This window comes from Hyaena hyaena, unplaced genomic scaffold, assembly GCF_003009895.1.
Source record: "Hyaena hyaena isolate Hyena2069 unplaced genomic scaffold, ASM300989v1 scaffold_721, whole genome shotgun sequence".
NCBI classification, from domain to species: Eukaryota; Metazoa; Chordata; class Mammalia; order Carnivora; family Hyaenidae; genus Hyaena; species Hyaena hyaena.
Window position 1 is genome coordinate 552,595 of NW_024081346.1, and position 18,950 is coordinate 571,544.

Sequence of the window (18,950 nt, forward strand, 5' to 3'; positions counted from 1 at the left end):
TTGGGCCTAGGAAGTGGGTGGAAGCAAGCGCAAGGCAAGAAGCAGCACTGAGCCGGTTTCAAACTTACTGAATAAGAACCACGGCAGAAAGAATATACCCCAACTCCGTGTCCCTACATCCAAGTGTCATGACTCCCGGTTTGTGCAATGCAGGTTGGTATTTTAAAAATTCATTCTACATATTCCATTTTTATTACTAAGAAACAACAGCACAAAAGTGCTGGCACTGAGTTTGTAACACGTCAAAGGGTCTGCCGTACAGTTTTGAGCCGAGTCGGTGGGAACCGAAAGCCGAGGGGGCTAGAGAACAGGCCGAGTCTTCCCCCTGCCATTACTGGAGGGCGCTTTGGGCAAGGCCCTCAACCTCTCGGTGCCTTGTCCTGTCATTTGTCAAAGGGGATATCGTGCCTTCATCACAGAACTGTCATGACATTTAAGTGAGTGAATACACGTAAAGGGTAAAGAAAACATATGACGCAGTGTTATTAAGCAGATCTGCAATGTCACAGCAATTGTAATAAAATATCATTCCTAGTGTTTGTTATTTCACCCAGCAGTTCCCCAGATGTCGTGACACAGTCTGGCGCCGTGTGAGCTGTCACATTACATTCTGCCCTGCCTGGTGCTCATCTGGCCAGAAAGGTGAGGAGAGGGAAGAGGGGCTGGGAGACAGAGGAGCCGGTGACCACCTGTGGTCTGGGGCATGGTGTTGTGGGGCTGCCTCCTCTAAGCTGCCACAAAGCCTCTGTGTCGTCTCATTTCCCCTCCGCAAGAGGGTCTTCGTGAAGGGATGGGGGCAGGGCCCTCGGTACGCCATCTGCCAGTCTGGATGACGTCCAGGCTCGGCTGGCCTCACACCCAAAGTCCTTGGCGGCGGCAGCAGGCTGCTGGGGTCCCACTTCTGGGCAAAGGCCAGGAACAAGGCAGATGGGGCAATCTGGGCTGAGGAAGACCCACTTTGGGTGGCCTGCCCAGCTGACTACCACCCCTTTTCTGGAAAGCTCTTCCTTACTTGGGTCTTTTGGAAGTCTGCTGTTTTTGCTGGCCTAGCTCCCCTCTTTTTGCAGAGGGATTGCCTCCCCCAGGTGGTTCCAACTGAACTGTCAAGTACAGTGTGCTGCCCTGTCCCTGGACCCAGTGGGGCACATGTGATCCAAGCAGAGCCAGTCAGAGTCCTTCCCACAGATTTGGCAGCAAGCGTCTCTTCCTTGTGGAGGAGACGTATAAAGATGTAGAAGAGTTGAGCAGCTGGTCTCCATTTTCCCATGACATGGAGAGAGCTTGCTGGTGGCAGAAGAGAAGAGAATGACATTCATAATGCAAAAAAACAGAGCTTAGAGGAGCAGAGCGGTCAGGGGGCAGAATTCTGGTGACATCATCTGAGTGCCTGGATCCAGCTATGCCTGAAGCTAGCCCTACCCTGCCTGGATTTGCAGTTACATGAACAGAAGACTTCTATTTCTGGCTTGAACCAATTGGAAGTAGATTTCTGTCAATTACAATGGAGAGTCCTAATTGAGCAGGGTGCCCCCAGCAGGCCTTGTTCCCTAGCCAAGGCTGATATTTAATCTAGGGGAAGACCTCCTCTGCCCAAACCAGGACAACGGGTTTCTCTACTCAGACTTGAAAGAGCTGGGAGTGTTTCGAGCTGAGCAGCACCAGCAGCAGTGCCCGCTGTGGCTGAGATTCCCCAGTTCCTGCCCTGCCCGAGGCTTGCTCCCTTAATCCTTTTCCCTTCTGGAGGACATTTCACTATCCCGAAAGAATCCCTTACACCTCTCCCTTTATTTCTTATTCTAACCAGAGTGAGTCTCTTGCACAACGTTAAGTATTGTGGATTCTCCAAGATCCCAATCCAGGCCTGGCCCCTTGTTCCCTGATCCCATGCAAGTCATTTCATTTCTCTGAGTCTTAGTCTTCTCTTCTGTAAAATGGAGAGACAAGCAGAACTGCTCTCTGGAGGTTATTAGGAGGATTACGTGAGACGAAGCAGGGGAAGCACTTGCCCACAGAGCCCACCACAGAGTAAGGGCTCACAAAGGGTGAGGGGCCATTGAGCTATGATTTACGTAAACTAACAACAGTGATGCGACCTACCTCACGGGTCCGGAAGATGATCCTGTACTGGTACTGAGGTCCGTGGTCCTTGTGGTCCTCCAACTTCTCCCGCTTGATGCTCACAGCCACTGGCCCCAGTTTCTCGTCCACACCAAAGTAATTGGCATGTTCTGAGAAGGAAGAGTTCAGAGTGAGTTCTCTGGGAAGGAGGGGTGCTGTGCCATGCCCGGGGCACATTCTTGTGCAACCTGTGGGGTCCTGCTCACACAAACCTCCCGCCTGATCATGGCCACGCTCAACAGAGAGACCGACAGCAGGGCCTGACTGTGCCACCTCAGCCAAGTCACAGAACTTTTCTGAGCCTCGGTTCCTTCATCCAAGAAATGGGCACCCTGACACTACCCATAACTCACTGAGTTGATGTGAGGTGAGGGTGAAATGAGACTACAAATATTAAATGCTTAGCACAGTGTCTGGCACGTAAAAAACCCAGTCTATGGTTACGCCAGACTTGCAAATGTTCATCATTAGCTCAGCTGCCGATCAGCCCTGTGAAGTGGTTAAGATTCTATACTAGAGGGCTGCGGGGCTCAAATCTGGGGTGTCTGCTAAGTTAGATGGATGGCCCAGGCCAAGGCACTCCACAGCACTCTCATCAGTAAAACGGGATCAGGAAGGCTGGGCCCACCTCTCAGCACAGTTGTGGGGATTAAATAGGTTAATTAGTGTGAAGCACTTAGCACAGAGCCAAGTACACAGTAAGCACAAAAGAAACGCTAGCTATTATCATCCCAGGGCGTGATGTTTGTCAAGAAAAGGGACCATGATTCAAGTCCCCAAGCACTGCTTTTATCCAGCCATGTTCCTATACACCTAGGATACTTAAACACTACTCTTTTCCCTTACGGTGATGGAGCCATTGAATCATGGAGCAAGTTTCCTGTTCTCTCCCCTGAATAGCATCTGTCTCCCCCTTTCTCTAAAACATGCTGTTTTATAATCCTTCCAGGCAAACAGTTTTTTCCGACTTATAACCCAAGTGTTTCCTGCTTGTGGTGGATACCCACCAGCAATCTGTCTTGACTCAAGTCAACATCTACCCCTTGCCAGAAATTCCTTCCCGTCCCAGTGCTCTGAATACTTAATTGATGGTTCCTGTTCTCATGAGATGCTTTTAGTGGATCAAAAGCTTATCAAAGGCCTAAATAATGTGTGTTAATTAACACTGCCAGTCAGAACAGTGCTTGCACTGGGGTAAACCATCTCCCTGGCTGGTCAGAGAACATAAGACGTATCTGCTCCACAGATAATCGGTTCATTCCTAAACATCTGCAAGGCTTGTTCTGTTTTGTTTTCTACCAATACATACCCAGCGCCTTGCATTCCTGGCATACAGTAGGCACTCAGTAGACAATGACCAACGAGGAATTTATAAACTTCCAGGATTACCACAAAGTCCAATTTTGAAAGAAAATGGCTTTTTTTTTTTTTTTTAAATAAAGCTCCCTAATGAGCTACCTGCCCGATGAAGAACTAAGTGCTTTCATGTACAATTGTATTTGGTCCTCACCAGTCTTACGTAGATATTTCTCTGTGTGAGTTGAAAAGAATGTGTTCTCTGTTGGTTAGGAACAAAAATGTAGAATCAGGTTTGGACTCAGTCATTCAGATCCTCTATAGCCGGATTTCTTGACCACTAGATTGGTCAATTTCAGAGAGACGCTGTCAGTGTCCCCACTGACTGTGGATTTGTTCAATTTTCCCTGTAGCCTTACCAGGTTTGATTTTATATCCCCTTAACCCAGGCTGCCAGGTCACAAACATTCACAACCTTTCTCCTGGTTAGCAACCGGCTGGAGCTTTTTTCCCCCCCATCCTTTTATTTTTGATTTTCTGTGTCCTTTCATTTTGGGGCATGTGATGCTGCTACAATCATCTCCATTCCTCACAGGAGGAAACAGAGTCCAAGGGGTGAAATGTGTCACCCAAGCTAATAAGCTATGAAACAGGCACCCTGAACCCAGGGCTGTCTGGACGCCAATGCTGGAGCTCCCGGGCCTGCACACACTCTGAGCCCTGTGGAATCACTTAGTTGAAATTTGTTAGGTTTGACTAGGACACTGATTGAAAAAAAATTTTTAACTAGTTGCTGTAGAATACTAGCTGCCTAGCCATTCTATTCTGCCCTTTCTCCTTTTTAAGAAACACTCTCTATTCTTAGGAGAGGAAAAGGGGATTTGTCTAGCTGAAAGCCTGTATTTCCTAGGCTGCCTTATAGATAGTAGTGGTCAATAAGCAGCAGTGGCTAGCTAGGGCTTCTGAGAAAGCTCTTTAAAGGGAAATGACTTGACAGGAGATCTGCCGTTTTGCCCTTAGCCTTTCGTCTTTCTCTTTGCCTGGAAATATGGATATGACAGCTGGAGCTGCAGCAGCCATGTTGGACCAGGAGACCACCGTGAGGACTGGAGGTCATGCACTAAGGATGGCATTCCACTGATACCAAGGAGTAACCATACCAGCCCTAAGCTGCTGACCTCCAGATTTCTTCATATCATAGAAATAAACTTCTATGTAGTTAAAGTCAGTCACTGGCAGTTATGAGCAATTCTAAATCAATACAGTTACCAGCTTTTAAAAATTACGAGAGGGGCGCCTAGGTGGCTCAGTCGGTTTAGCGTCCGACTTTGGCTCAGATCATGATCACACAGTTTGTGGGTTCAAGCCCCGCATCAGGCTCTGTACTGACAGCTAGCTCAGAGCCTGGAGCCTGCTTCGGATTCTGTGTCTCCCTCTCTCTCTGACCCTCCCCTGCTTGCGCTGTCTCTCTCTGATTCTCAAAAATAAATAAAAAACATTAAAATTTTTTTTTAAAAATTAGGAGAATCTACATTAAAGAAAAGCTTCACTTGAGGAGAATCTTGAAAAATCTGAAACACTGGGTTTGCCTGTTTCCTGGAGCTGAGCAGGAGCTGCCCTTTGCCCCGTCCCTGCCCAGCACCTGTAGCTGCCTGGGTTTGTGGTCTCTGCTCCTCGAATTGTCCCACCAGCACCAATGAACCTAATGATGTAGGAAGTCCATCTTTCCCTGGTGTTAACGCCTTCTAAACATCAACAGCTCCACCTTCAGAGGGGATCCGGAAACTGCCTGCTTTGTCCTGCACTCATGGGCTCCCAACCTGGGCTTGTCCATCATCATCTCCTGCCTGGACTCCTGCAGCCGCCTCCTCCCTGGTTTCCCAGCATGTGTCCCCCAGGAGGAGGCCATGAATACCTGAGTCAGTTCAGGGCCCTGTGCTGCTCAGAACTCTCTTGTGGCTCCATCTCCCTCAGGGTAAAGGTGAAAGTCCTCCCCATGACTCACAAAGTCCCATGCTATCTGCCCCAATCACCTTCCTCATTCTCTCAGTCACTCCGTCCCAGCAACACCGGCCGCCTTCCTCCTCCTTTAGTGTTTCAGGACTATTGAAGTTGCTGTTCCCTGTGCAGGACCCCTGTGCTCAATCCCCACACAGTTCTTTCCTTGAGCTCAGTACTCAAGCTACCTAGCAGGTGCTCCCAACCATTCCCTATTGAAAATGAAGCCTCTGACCTTGACACTATTTCCCTCTCCCTTACTTTATACTTCTCCATTGTGCTTGCCACCTTACACTGCCTTACGTATGTATTTTGCACATCAATCACATGTTTCTTATCTTTACCCCCTCTTTCAGTGCTAGGAAGACAAGATCTTGATTTCACGCTAGTCGATACTGGATCCTCAGGCTCTAGAGAGTGCCTGACACCTAGCTGAACCCAGCGCGGCTCAAGGCTCCGGCGTGCTGACCCGTGTGAGGCGGCCAGCTAAGCGCCAGATGCGGCTCCGCTCCCTGCACCTCACCCCCTCTGTCCGAGGCAGGTCTCCACGCATGCTGCAACCTGAGGGGGCAGGAGGGCGGAGGGGCCCCCCGCACACAGAGAATGCCCAAGCGGCGGGGGTCCCAGGGACAAGCTGCAGCCCGCCCGCCCGCCCGCCGCCGCCGCCGCCGAGTCACCTCGGCCCACGAAGTGGTCCTGGTAGTAGCGGGCGCCCAGGTCCACGTGCTCGATGCTGTACTGCCGCGGGCGGCTCTGCGTCCTCTGCTGCTCCTTGGGCACCTCCAGCACCGAGATGCTGGCGTTGGTGCGGTGCGCGCTGAGGGCGGGCTCGGCCGGGCGGCCCTCGCCGCCGCCGCCGCCGCCGCCGCCCGGGGAGCCCGCCGCCGCCGCCCGCGAGAAGCTCACGTTGCGCTCGCACTCGCCGCCGATCTCGTTGCGGAAGTGCGGGCAGCTGAGCAGCAGGTCGTTGCTGTTGTCGTCGCCCAGGTCCTGCTCCAGGTTCTCCTTGCAGTTCAGGTCCTCGGTGCTGGGGAAGGCGGCGTCCAGGCCGCCCAGGCCGTGGGCCCGCGACGCCGAGAGGGCCGCCGTGGCGGAGGCGGCCGAGGCGCCCGTGGTGGTGTTGCGCCGCTGCGCCGTGGCCACCCTGTTGGCGGCCGCCTCGTTGAGGTCGAACAGCATGCTCTGCACGTCAAAGTGGGCGAAGCTCTTCTGGCAGACCCACGGGCGGCTGGCCTCCGGGGGGCTCCGGCCCTCCTCGGCCTCCCCCGGGGCCCGGCCCCCCTCGCCGTCCGCCTTCCCGCTCCTCAGCTTCCGGAAGATGGACGAGTCGGCCGCGTCCCCGCCGCCCAGGCCGCGCGCCGGCTTCTTCCGGGCCTTCTCCTTCTCCTTGGCTGGCTGGAGCCCCAGGAGGCCGTCCTTGGAGGGATGCCCGTTGCGGGCGTCCCCCTTGGCGCCGCCCCCGCCGCCCCCCGGGACGTGGGGCCCGGGGTCGACCTGCAGCAGCTCGCGGAGGTGCTGGGGGCCCGCGGCCTCCGGCTGTTCGCTGCGGAACTCGTTGAGAATGTCAAAGAAGCTCTGCTCGGGCACGCCCTGCACGTCGATGGAGGACGTGCTCCCGTACTCCCGGAAGAGGGGCAGGGCCCCTGTGTGCCGGGGCCCCCGCGGCTCCCCCGTGTCCTCCGCGTCACATTCGCTGAGGGTGATCTCGCTGCTGCTGCGGTGCCGCAGGGGGAGGAAGGCCCTACCGGGGGACCGGGGCCATCCGTCCTGGAATTCCACATCTTTGGACCTTCTCCTGGAGAGTCTGTGGAAGGCTTTGGGCCCCGAGGAAGCCGGGGTGCTGACGGGGGGCTGTCCGTTCTGTACGCTCCTCACGGAATGGGCCACCTTTGTGGCCTTCGTGCCATCTGCGTCCTGTGAGGGGCTTGGGTTGTTCTGCTCTCTCAGAGCGTCCCGCTTGGGCGGCCAGTCGGCCACTCTTGCGCGCACACCCATCTTGGGCACTGCAGGGGTGGTGGGACTGGGGCGGGTGGTGGCGCTGACTGGGCTCTCACCAACCGGCTGGGGCATGCCGCCGTTCTGGACCCAGAATCCCATGGGAGCATAGTCCCCCGTGTGCGGCCCGGGGAGGACATCGGCCCCCCTGGCCCCACAACTGGCTGCCAGATCCACACCATCATTGGGAATGGGCCGATAGGTGGTCATAGTCCACACGCACTGGAGTGCTGCTGGCTCCCGTGAGCTGCCGAGTAACTTTATGGGGTCCCCTGGCCCTCAGCCATTGTTCAGGGCCGCCAGTCCCAGGATGAAGGATGCTGGCCCCTGAAACCTGACCGGAAGGTTGTGAGCCTGTGGAGTCCAGTTCTCCACCATCGCTGTGGACAACTGAGCCTGGACAACCTCGGGAGGCAGGTGCTGTCCTAAGGTCTCCAGACTGAACAGCTCAGCAGGACAGAGCAAGCAGTAGATGTGGGCGAGGGCCGGCAGGCTGCAGGGCTATCTTCCCTACCATGCTGAAAAAGGAGAGAACACAAAGGTGAGATGTGATGTTACTGTTCCCAGAGAAAGACTTTTTTGTGTGACAGAGCTTTATACTCTAAAAAACCTTTTCATTAGAGAAATTTTCAAACATACCCGAAGCAGTGGTGCTTGGGGGGCTCAGTCGGTTAGGCGTCTGACTCTTGATTTCAGCTCAGGTCATGATCTCATGGTTGGTGAGTTTGAGCCCCACATTCGGCTCTGCGCTGACAGGGCAAAGCCTGCTAAAGATTCTCACTCTCCCCACTCTCTGCCCCTCCCCAACTTGTGTGCACACGCTCTCTCTCTCTCAAAATAAGCAAAATATTTTTAAAAATATACCCAAAGCAGAAGAGCGTACTGAGCACCCGACCAAGCTTCAACAACCACTAACTATTCTCATTCCTGTTTCATCTACCCACCGACTCCTATACTTTTTTTTGGACATATTTTAGAGTATGTCCCAGGTATCAGCTAATATCACCTATAAATATTTAAACTTCTATATCTAACAGTTAAAGTCTCTATCTTATTTTTTAAAATGTTTATTTATTTTGAGAGAGAGAGAGTGAGCATCACACTTGCTTGCAAACCAGGGAGGGGCAAAGAGAGAGGGAGACAGAATCCTAAGCAGGCTCTGCTCTGTCAGTGCAGAGCCTGATGAGGGGCTTGATCTCACCGTGAGATCATGACCTGAGTCAAAATCAAGAGTTGGATGCTTAACTGACTGAGCCACCCCTAGTAGTTAAGTCTTTAGAAAATTAGCCAAACTACTCTCATCACACCCATCTAGATTAACAAGAATTCTTTAGTATCACGTAATACCTCGTATCTATACTGCATTTCCCCCAGTGTCTGAAAGGTGTCTTTTAGAGTTGGTTTGTTTAAAGCAGGATCCAAACAAGATCCCTACCCTAATTTAGCAGATAATAGTTCTTAAGTCTCTTCTATACTGTCTCCCGCACCCCCATCACCTTTATTTTGACGCTATTTACTTGTGGAAGGAATGAGGTCATGCAACCCGTGGAGTTCCCCACTTTCAGGATCTGGCTGACTTGTCCCTTGTGGTGTCATTAAACACATTCCTCCATCCGCTGTGAGTACTGCAGGTAGAGGCTGGACTTCTGTCTATCTGTCCTGCTGTCTACCTGACCAGAAATGACAGATGAGTCACCACGAGCACTGGTAGGTTTGGGGGAGGGGAAGTCTCTGGAACACTACGTGATTAATAGATACCATGAGCCAGTAAATCAGCTCCTGTCACTTCTTTGCCGAAATCTCCCCAGGGGCTCCTTACTGAATTAGAGTAAAATCCAAATTCATCTGCTCGCCCACAAGCCCCACAGGCTCTGGTCCCTGCCAGCCTCCCCGATGCCTCTCCCCATCCCTGATTTAGATCCCATCACACTGGCCCTCTCTTCTGTTGTGTTGACATATCAGACCCTACCCAGGACATCTGGACATCCTTCCCTGGTTCTTCACAGGCTGGCTCCCTTGCATGTCAACTCTTCAGTGAAGCCTTCCCTACGAAGGGAAGCCTACCAACAACAGCGGTGCTTTCTGAGGAAGGGAAGGCTGTGTGTGTGTGTGTGTGTGTGTGTGTGTGTGTGTGTGTGTGAGTGCGCGCGCACACGCGTGCACAGGGCACTTCCTAACCATTCATGAAGGGAAGCCTACCAACAACAGCAGTGCTTTCTGAGGAAGGGAAGGCTGTGTGTGTGTGTGTGTGTGTGTGTGAGTGCGCGCGCACACGCGTGCACAGGGCACTTCCTAACCCATTCCCAGAGGTATGGAGTGAGTTGGCAGAGACCTAGGAGGAAACATGAAGCAGATTATTCATGAAGCAAGAGGGGCAAGCCTGTAGCACCTGAGAAAGTGAGAACCAGAAGGGGTGGGGGGAAGAGTCAGGAGCAAGAGTTTACCCCTCTTCTTAGCCCCCAATGGAGCATACCTGATTCCTGACTATGTTGCAAGGAGGCACACGGCGGGGGGGGGGGGGGGGGGGCGGGCAGAGAAGGGGGAGGGAGGTGGAAAGCCCCAGAGTTGGGTTGGTTATGGGAGATGGGAGCAAGGCCAGGTGAGGCTGGGTAAGCTGGAGAGCACAGGTGTCTTCTAAAGAGGCAGGTGGGCCTCAGCTATGGGGACCAAGCTTTGCAGGAATGTGGATGCCAGATCACTGGATTTTTAAAATTTTTTTAAATGTTTATTTCTGAGAGAGAGAAAGGGGTGGGGGAGGTTGGGGGAGGGGCAGAGAGAGTGAAGGAGACACAGAATCTGAAACAGGCTCCAGGCTCTGAGCTGTCTGCAGAGCCCAGTGCAACGTGGGGCTTGAACTTGGGAATGGTGAGATCAGGACCTGAGCCAAAGTTGGATGCTTACCTGACTGAGCCATCCAGGCACCCCTGGATCACTGGATCTTTAAATCCAGAAACCAGAAATCTTGAATTGTGTGCAATTTCTCCCAGTTTGAAAAACAAAAATAACAGCAGCAACAACAACAAACTATCATGCAGAGAAGATCTCTATAAGAATTTTCAAGAAACTGTGATTGTCTCTGGGAAGGGGAACTAGATCGTTTTACCCCCACTCCCAGCCCCCTCCCTGGGTTGGTAGGGGCACTTTTTTTTTGAAGATTACTTATCTTGAGAGAGAGCACCTGAAAGCAGGGGAGGGGCAGAGAGAGAGAGAGAAGCCCAAGCAGGCTCTGCACTGTCAGTGTAAGATCCCAATGAAGGGCTTGAACTCATGAACTGAGAGATCATGACCTGAGCCGCAATCAAGAGCTGAATGCTTAACCTACCGACCCAGGTGCCCCTAGCCAGGGGCACTTCTTGTGCTTGGCAGCGCAGCCTCACCCCTGGGTCAGCCTGGCAGAGCATGGCAGATTAGTCCTTTGAGGCCACATTCGGGTTGGCTGGGAAAACCAGTGGCCCAGACGTGACCCTGACCTGCTTATGCAACCACCTCCTGACAGATGGGCTTTGCTGATGGCATTTTGTTTCCAGCTCAGTCAGAAACCCCCAATCTGTTTTTGCTCCCTCCTGTGAAAACACACAGATGTTCCTGAGGCCCTGGTGTCTTTCTAGCTGGAGCAGGTGTAGCCGAGTCTCCCGGTGATGCTCGGAAGGCTGAGTGATACCCGCAGCCTCTCTGGGATTCAGGGACTGGTGCACACCGGTCCCTTTCCAGCTGCCTGATGTCAAGCTCTCCCCTCCTAAGAATATGCTCATCTTTCTGATAGGGAACGCCCGTTATGAGGGCCAGACTGTCTGGGTTCGGCTCGTGGTACGCCTCGGACTGGTTACTGACACCGTGACTCAGTCTGGAGAGGGGGGAGAAGACCACCTATCTCCTGGCCACTACTATTGCTACGGCTCCTTCCTTCATGTATCTTCTCCCTCCCCACAATCACAGAAGCACAGCCAGGGGCGGGCTCGGCGGCGGAGCGTTCTCTTCTGCACCTGTCTGCACAAGTTCCTTCTCTCCAGTACTCCTTGGTTCCTGCCTGTTTTCTATGCCTATCCTCTGGCCTCCTGGTGATCTGTAAGCCCCTAATAAATTCTGCTTCTGCCCAAGATTGTCAACCGTGGCTTCTGCTGCTGGCATGGGAGGACCTTGATTAATACCCACTGCTGTGTACAAGGACGGCAGCTGGGGACGGCAGCATGACGAGAAGCACGTGGCAGTGGAAGAGTCGGGTAGGGATGCATTTGGCTGCAAGTAACAGAATACCATCCAGTGGTGGCTCGGGCAAGGAAGATACTTCGTTATCTCATGTGACAGGCCCGATATGGCGGCTCCACTCTTGGTACACTGGAATGATGCCAGGCACTTTCTCTTCCTCTACCCCATCAAATCCTGCTTTCCTTCAGTGTGCTTACATCTTTGGCTTTTGACCTCAGAGTGGCAAGCTGGCAGCCACACCCACACTTCTTACTGAACCATGGGCAAGGGGTAAGCAAGGGATGATGGAAGACTGTTCTTCTTACCCATCTGACCCTCATCAGGAAGGAGAATGTTTGCCAGAACATTCCTCCTACCTCCAGAGACTTTCTTATATGTCTAATTGGCCAGAATGTGGTCACATATGGCCATTCTAGGAGCAAGGAAAGTGGGGAAAGCCAAGAATCTGGGATCATCCTGATTGCCCATGGGCCAGTGAGGACTTACCTCTGGCTTTTTTAGGGGCCATGCTGGCTCCCTAAAAATGTCATGGTCTGTTGGAAGAGCAGGCAGCTAACAGTGAATCTGTGTAAATGCTCCCAGACTGTCACTTGTGAAGCTGGGGAAGTCTAAGCTGAGAGGGTGCTTCCCTTATCAAGCTCCTAAAACTTGGAGGCTGGAACAACAGACAAGTGGCCTCAATGCTTTGGCTCTGAAGGGCCTTGCTCTTCTGTGAAGGAGCCACAATGTCTACGGAACCTCCCAGGGCAGAGCAGAAGGGAAAAACACAAGCTCTCCAGTGGTAGACACTTGGTTTGTTTCCCCAGAAAACCCATTTTCCAAAAACAGCCCAGACTTCCCTTTGGGAACCTGCGTTCTCTGACTCCCACCCGATGGACTAGAGGAGGGGCTCCTTCTTGACCATGTAACCTGATCAAAACCAGTGAGACCCAGCGACATGGTTGCCAAGAGTCCGAGGGCTGAAGGCTGTGCTTTACCCTCTCACCAGGAGTCTGAGAGGATATGAGGGATGGAATCACTGCAAGCATCTTGTGACCATGAGGGAAGAAAGAAGAATCATTTGTGAAAGGGGCTGAAAGTTAAGGGGGCAGATCTGGGAGCTACCACGAATGTGACCTTTCTAGAGTCCAGATCCTTCACTAAGCACTATACATTTGTTATCTCTCTTAATACCACAACCCTATGAAGTAGATATTATCTCCATCTTAACATAAGGAAACTGAAGTGAACAGATTAAGTAATGTGCCCAAGGCCAGGTGGCCACGAGGTGGCAGAGTTGGGACTGATCCAGAAGCTTCATCCCTCAAGTCAGGCAGTCCTAAGTTCAAGCACGAGCCCTTCTGGTTGCCCAGTGGGCAAAGTCCTGGACTTCCAATTCTCTGTTTCCTCACTGGTGACGTGGGGCAAAATATCTCCAGATCCAACTGCTCTAGACTTGGGTAGCCACCTGCTTACTTGACATCACCACATATATATGTCACATGCACTGCAAACTGAACATTCCCAACACGAACCCTTGATCTTTCCCCATCCACAAAACTCGTTCCTTCTCAGAACAGTCAGAGTAGGCTAGGTTATGCCATAGTAACAGAGAACCCCATCTTCTAGGGGTTTGCCCAACGGAGGTTTGTTTCTTGTTCATACTGCATGTCCAACATGGGCGGGCCAAGGGCCTTCTCATGCCAGCTCTACTCCCAGTTGACAGAGCAGCAGTTACATGAGAGCCGGCCAGTTTCACGGGTAAGGGGCATGGCTGAACTATGCAAGAGTTCCTGCTCAGGAATGACACATATCACTTCTCTCACCTCTCACTGGTCAAATCAAGTCACACACGGAAGACTGGTGTCGACAGAGCGGTGCGGCAGAGTATCTGTCAGAGCAGGGATGCTATCTGCTTCTTCCACATCTCAGGGGAAGGCACCTCCTTCCATCCAAGGCCTCCAGCTGGGAACTCCCTTCACATTCTCAATCCATTACTCCGTGCCCTGCTGACTCTCCCATGGCAGCTCTCTCACCCTGGTCTGAGCTGGGAGACTGCAGACCATAGCCTCACCGTTACCTCTTCTTCCGCTCCTGCTCCTGTAGGTGCCCTTTCCCACGCAGCAGGCAGAGCAATCTCAGGACTCATATTTATATTTCAATCTTAGTATAAATTCAAATCTTAGGATAAAATTCAAAATCCTCACCTCAGCCCCCAAGGCTCCTTTCCTCTTCTCCTTGCTCTGGGAGCCCCAGCCACAGGGTCTTTCAGTTCCACTTACCTATGGCTTCTCTGCCATAGGCCTCTGGCAGAGGCCTCTGGGCCTTTGCACGTGCCATTCCCGTTGCCCTTTCCCTTACCTAGATAGTTCTTTCTCAAGACTCAGGACAAATATCACTTGTTCCACATAACTTTTCCTTCTCACGAACTTTGTTCAATCCCCAACCTGAGTGCTCAGAGCACTCTTACAGAGCATTTCTCTTTGGGGTTACCTGCCTCAGTGTGTATTAAATGTTTGCTGTACGTAAGGTTTGTGAGACACTGAAATGGGAGAGTATTACTGCCTGCCTCTCCAGCACAGGCCGGACACACAGTAGGTCATTAAGAAATATCCACTAAAGAATATCCACTAAAGAATAAATATCCTCATTCAGACACTGACCAGGCATGCATAACTCATTCATTCATTTCGCAAACACCAAGTACCTAACATGCATTCATTTATTCAACACGCTTCTCAAGCACCTACTATGTGCTACTGTTGTAGGTGCTGAAGAAGATACAGCCCTGAGCAGGACCACACACCCGCCTCTCATGAACTTACTTCCAGGAGAGGGAAGCCAGAGAAGTAAACAAAGACAGAAAACAAGTTAACTTCAAAGGGTGGTCAGCAGTTTAAAGGAACACAACGTTGTGACAGGGTGGGGCTGGGGGCTACTCCCAACAGGAGGGCTTGTGGTGGGGTGCCATCTGACCGGAAGAGAGGGGTATGCTGATGAGCGATGCTGACATGCACGGGCGGGAAAGCTGGGAGTGGCCAGTGCATAAGGCCCTGTGGGCTTGTCAAGACACCAGTGCTCACCCCCACTGTCCATTAGAGGCACCAGAGGAGCTTTGTAAAAATATAGGTGTCCACACTCCACCCCTAGAGAGTCTGAATCAGCTGGTCTGGGGTGGGGACCAGGCCTGAGAGCCTCCTAAAAGCTCTGCAGCTGATTCTCCTACGCAGCCAGCGCTGAGAACCGGGGAAGGAGCAGAGAGCAAGGAAAGGAGCGCTGACACCAAGCCCTGATCTGCTGCGAATGCAGCCGGCAAGCAGGAGAGCAGGTGTGGTCCCAGCAGTGGGTGTGGTCTAGGGGGCAGGTGGTCTGCGGTGTGGGATGCTGAGACGGTCATGTATGATGTGATTTTTGGTCTGAAGGGCACTGGTGACCACTGCGGTGGGTATTTCAGGGGACCGCTGCTCTGGGAAGCCTTGTGCACACGTCTTGACTCCCAGTGCTGCTAGCCTACCCTGTCTTTTTTTTTTACCTAGCTTCCTACCATTCCACAGACACAATCCTCCCCATCTTCCCTGTACTTAGTTCCCAGAGTCTGTACATACCCAGGACTATCGGAGTTAGCCCACTGGATCTTGAAGCCTCTGAGTACCTTTGGTCCTCCTTCAGACTCTGAGCAGCTCCGAGTCTGCAGTGGGCTAGGTCTGCCACATGGGTTCTTGATGCACAGGCAGGGTAGGGACGATGATGTAGTGGTGACAGTAGTAAGAGTAAGGTTAACACATACTTGGCGTGCATTAACAGGTGTTGTGATAACTTTACAAAGCAGAGACTTCTAGCATGCCCATTTTACAGATGAGGCAAACAAAGGTCACGTGGCTGAGTTGCACAGCTGGTAGGCAGGTGGGGCAGCGAGGCCCCAAACCTTGTCAGTTTGGCTCCCACACCTTTGCCACAGTGCTCTAAATAAAAGACATGGCGGCCCAAATGAGCGTGTTGTGTGGATACATAAATGATGCAAATTATCTTCAAAACCAATTCATAAGGACAAAAACTCTAGAAAGTCAGCAACAGCTCAGGAGACTTCAGGTTAAGAATCTGTTTTCTCCCTCCAGGTCTTCCTCCACTTTAATGGAAACCTAAGCATGCACAGGCCCACTGTGGAGCTCCCCCGAGCAAACAAAAAGGATGGGATGGAACTTCTCCACGTCTCATTAGGAAGCCTTGAGGCAGGGACTGCTCCATCAGCAGCCACCACCCTCCAGAGCCCCAGGTACTACTCTGATCTGTTTTTTACTCTTGGTGCTTCTGACACCAGATGTGTGGCTCTTCCGCACCAACCAACTCTCCAGTTCTCTGCAGACCCCGTGGGTGTCCTACAATTTAATTCAACCCTGACACTAACTATCTGGAGTTAGCACAGACCCCACAGGTTAAGGGGTCAATTCCACCAGACTGCCCCCCCACTTCAGATGCTAATCACCAGTGGGGGGGGGATCCCTAGGTTACCCACATGTCTGACTGACTTGGTTACAAACTGGGGCTCCCACAACCCCCTCCTCAGGTTCTGCTCTAACAGCTCACAGAACTGTAACACTTTACTTACTCTTACTGGTTTATTATAAAAGACAGAAATGAACAGTCACACGAAGGGATATTCAAGAAGTCCCAAAGGGTCTCGAGTGCAGGAGCCTCTGTTGCCATGGAATTTGGGGTGCACCACCCTCCCGGCCTGTGGATGCGCTCACCAACCTAGAAGCTCTCTGAACTCTTGTTTAGGGTTTCATGGAGGCTGCGCCCTGTGGGCACAATTGATTAAATCACTTGATCATCGGGAACTGATGCAATCTCCAGCCCTTCCCCCCTCTCCCCTCCCCAGAGGTCAGGGGGGTGGGGCTGAACATTCCAACCCTCAAATCACAAGGTTGGTTTCCCTGGCAACCAGCCCCCATCCAGAAGCTATCTAGGAGTCCACCAAGAACCACCTCATTAGCATAAACTCAGGTATGGTTGAAAGGGGCTTATTCTAAAGAACAAAAGAGGCCCCTATTACCCAAACCACTCAGAAAATTCCAAGGGTTTTAGAAGCTCTAGGGGCCAGGAACTGGAGACAGAACACCAAATACGTATTTTTTAACTTTTTTTCACACCGTGAAAACTTGCACTTTCCTATTTAAGGTCAAAGAACCCAGAGAATTGATGTTTCTAATTTAAATCTTACAGTCATTACACTCAAACTAGCGGGGGTCCCCAGAGTCTGAGTTCCTGACAGGCCTGTTCCCTTCGAATGTGTGTAAATCAAAAGAGATTCTCCCCCTTCTTTGAGAGAATAAGGGGATGAATTGTAATTATGAGCTGAAGTTTTAGGTGTGCACATTTTATTAAAAAAATTTTTTTTAAATGTTTCTTTAGTTTTGATAGACAGAGAGACAAAGCGTGAGCACAGGAGGGGCAGAGAGAGAGGGAGACACTGAATCTGAAGTGGACTCCAGGTTCCAAGCTGTCAGCACAGAGCCTGATGCGGGGTTTGAACTCACAAACTACGAAATCATGACCTGAGCCGAAGTCTGACACTTAACTGACTGAGCCACCCGGGTGCCCCAACACACTATTTTATTTTAATCCAGCAATTCATTTCTAGGAATCTGTGCCTCAGATATTCACACCAGTGCATGCCGGAAGACAGGTGCACGGTGGTTTCACTGCAGGGGTATTCACACCACCACACTGCTGTAATATGGAAGAGGTGGGAGCAGCCTAAAAGCCCGTCCACCACACTGCTGTAATATGGAAGAGGTGGGAGCAGCCTAAAAGCCCATCGGCAGCGGATGGGTTAAAGGCTCCTGGGTGGCCCAACTCCAGGACACAATGCAGCTGTAATAAATAGTGAAGCAGAGGTAGCGCCAGGTGTCCTGCGTGCTGCAAGATGCCCACTTGGCCCAGAGTGAATGAGTATAGTTCGTACATGCTTAGAGGAGTGCTCACCGTGTACCAGGCTACGTGCTTTACACACATTAACTCCTTTAATCCTCATGAAACCCTGTGAGGGAGGGGCTGTCACCATCCTCATTAAAAGAAAAAATTTTAAATGTTTATTTTTGTGAGAGAGAGCGGCAGGGTGCAAGTGGGAGAGGGGCAGAGAAAGAGGGAGACACAGAATCTGAAGCAGGCTCCAGGTTCTGAGCTGTCAGCACAGAGCCCACAGCAGGGCTTGAACCCAAGAACTGCGAGATCATGACCTGAGCCGAAGTCAGATGCTAAACTTACTGAGCCACCCAAGCGCCCCACACCATCCTTATTTTAGAGCCAATGCAACTGAGTCCAGAGAGGTTGAGTAACCTGCCCAAGATTACTCAGCAGGAAAGCAGTTTCACTGGGATTTGAACCCAGGCAATCTAGCTTCAGAGTTTCTTCTCTATTGTGTACTTGGTGGAGAGAAAGAGGCAAATTGCAGAATAAAACCAAACAAAATAATAGGGCTTAAACAAAAGGGGGTGGATTTCATTACAGAGAGAGAGAGAACATAAATGTATATAAAGGAAAGGACCTAGGGGGGCACCCACCAAACTGTTAACAGTGGTTACTTTTAAGGAGTAAAACCAGCGTGGAGATAAAAGGATAACTTTTTAAAAAATTCTACGTGCCTGTGCTTGAATTCGTACAAACACGTAAGTCAAGGCTTTCTTCAGGCTCCCCTAAGAGGCCCTGTCCCGAACCCACATTCCGGAGAGAGGTTTGCATGCTTTCTTCCAGACCTTTTTCTCTGTGTCTACAAGGAAAGGCTCACAAGTGCACGGGGTACGATTGGCTCAGGCTTTAAATTTCCAGTTTTGGAAGCGAGCATGTGAGGAGAAACATGGGCAGGGGGAAAGCCACGCCCCGAAAAGCCAGGACCGTACAGGATGCAGAGTCAGAACAGATAGAGAGGTACCACCTCCACAGTTGAGCCCCAGCCCCGCGTCAGCCTTGCCTCCAGGGCCCATGAGTCTGAAAACTCTCAGTGGAGATTCCTCCTTGTCCTGCAAGCTGCTCGCACCCAGACCCACTGAGGGAAGGAAGGGGCACCCCATCTTGTGTCCACATGCCCCTTTGCTGAAACAGAGGCTGTACTTAAATCCTTAAACTACAATGTCACCTTCTTTGTTTTAGTTTGCTAACTAGAACGGTTGAAGTGATGTAGGTTGAATGCTTGTATAATTACATGCTTATATAGAGAGATGAATTAAAAAAATAAACAGCCTTCAGTTGCTTTCCTTACTTATTATCAGATCTTGGGAGATTTCCTAATATGGCGGCTGTAGCTTAGTGGTTAGAAGCAAAGACTACTCAGGTTCAATTCCCAGCTCTGTCACTTAATT

At 51.5% G+C, this 18,950-nt stretch overlaps 1 protein-coding gene across 3 annotated transcripts in view; it reads right to left on the reverse strand.

Annotated features, from left to right (window-relative positions):
* SIPA1L3 (signal induced proliferation associated 1 like 3) overlaps window positions 1-18,950 on the reverse strand; it is a 249,248-nt gene that overhangs the window by 91,882 nt on the left and 138,416 nt on the right. For all 3 annotated transcript variants that reach the window (XM_039217712.1, XM_039217715.1, XM_039217714.1), the window contains exons 3-4: window positions 6,090-7,925; window positions 2,098-2,228 (exon numbers count right to left, since the gene is read on the reverse strand). In XM_039217712.1, the coding sequence (XP_039073643.1) occupies window positions 2,098-2,228; window positions 6,090-7,617 (1,659 nt within the window). In that variant the 5' untranslated portion in view covers window positions 7,618-7,925. The remainder of the gene's footprint in view (window positions 1-2,097; window positions 2,229-6,089; window positions 7,926-18,950) is intronic.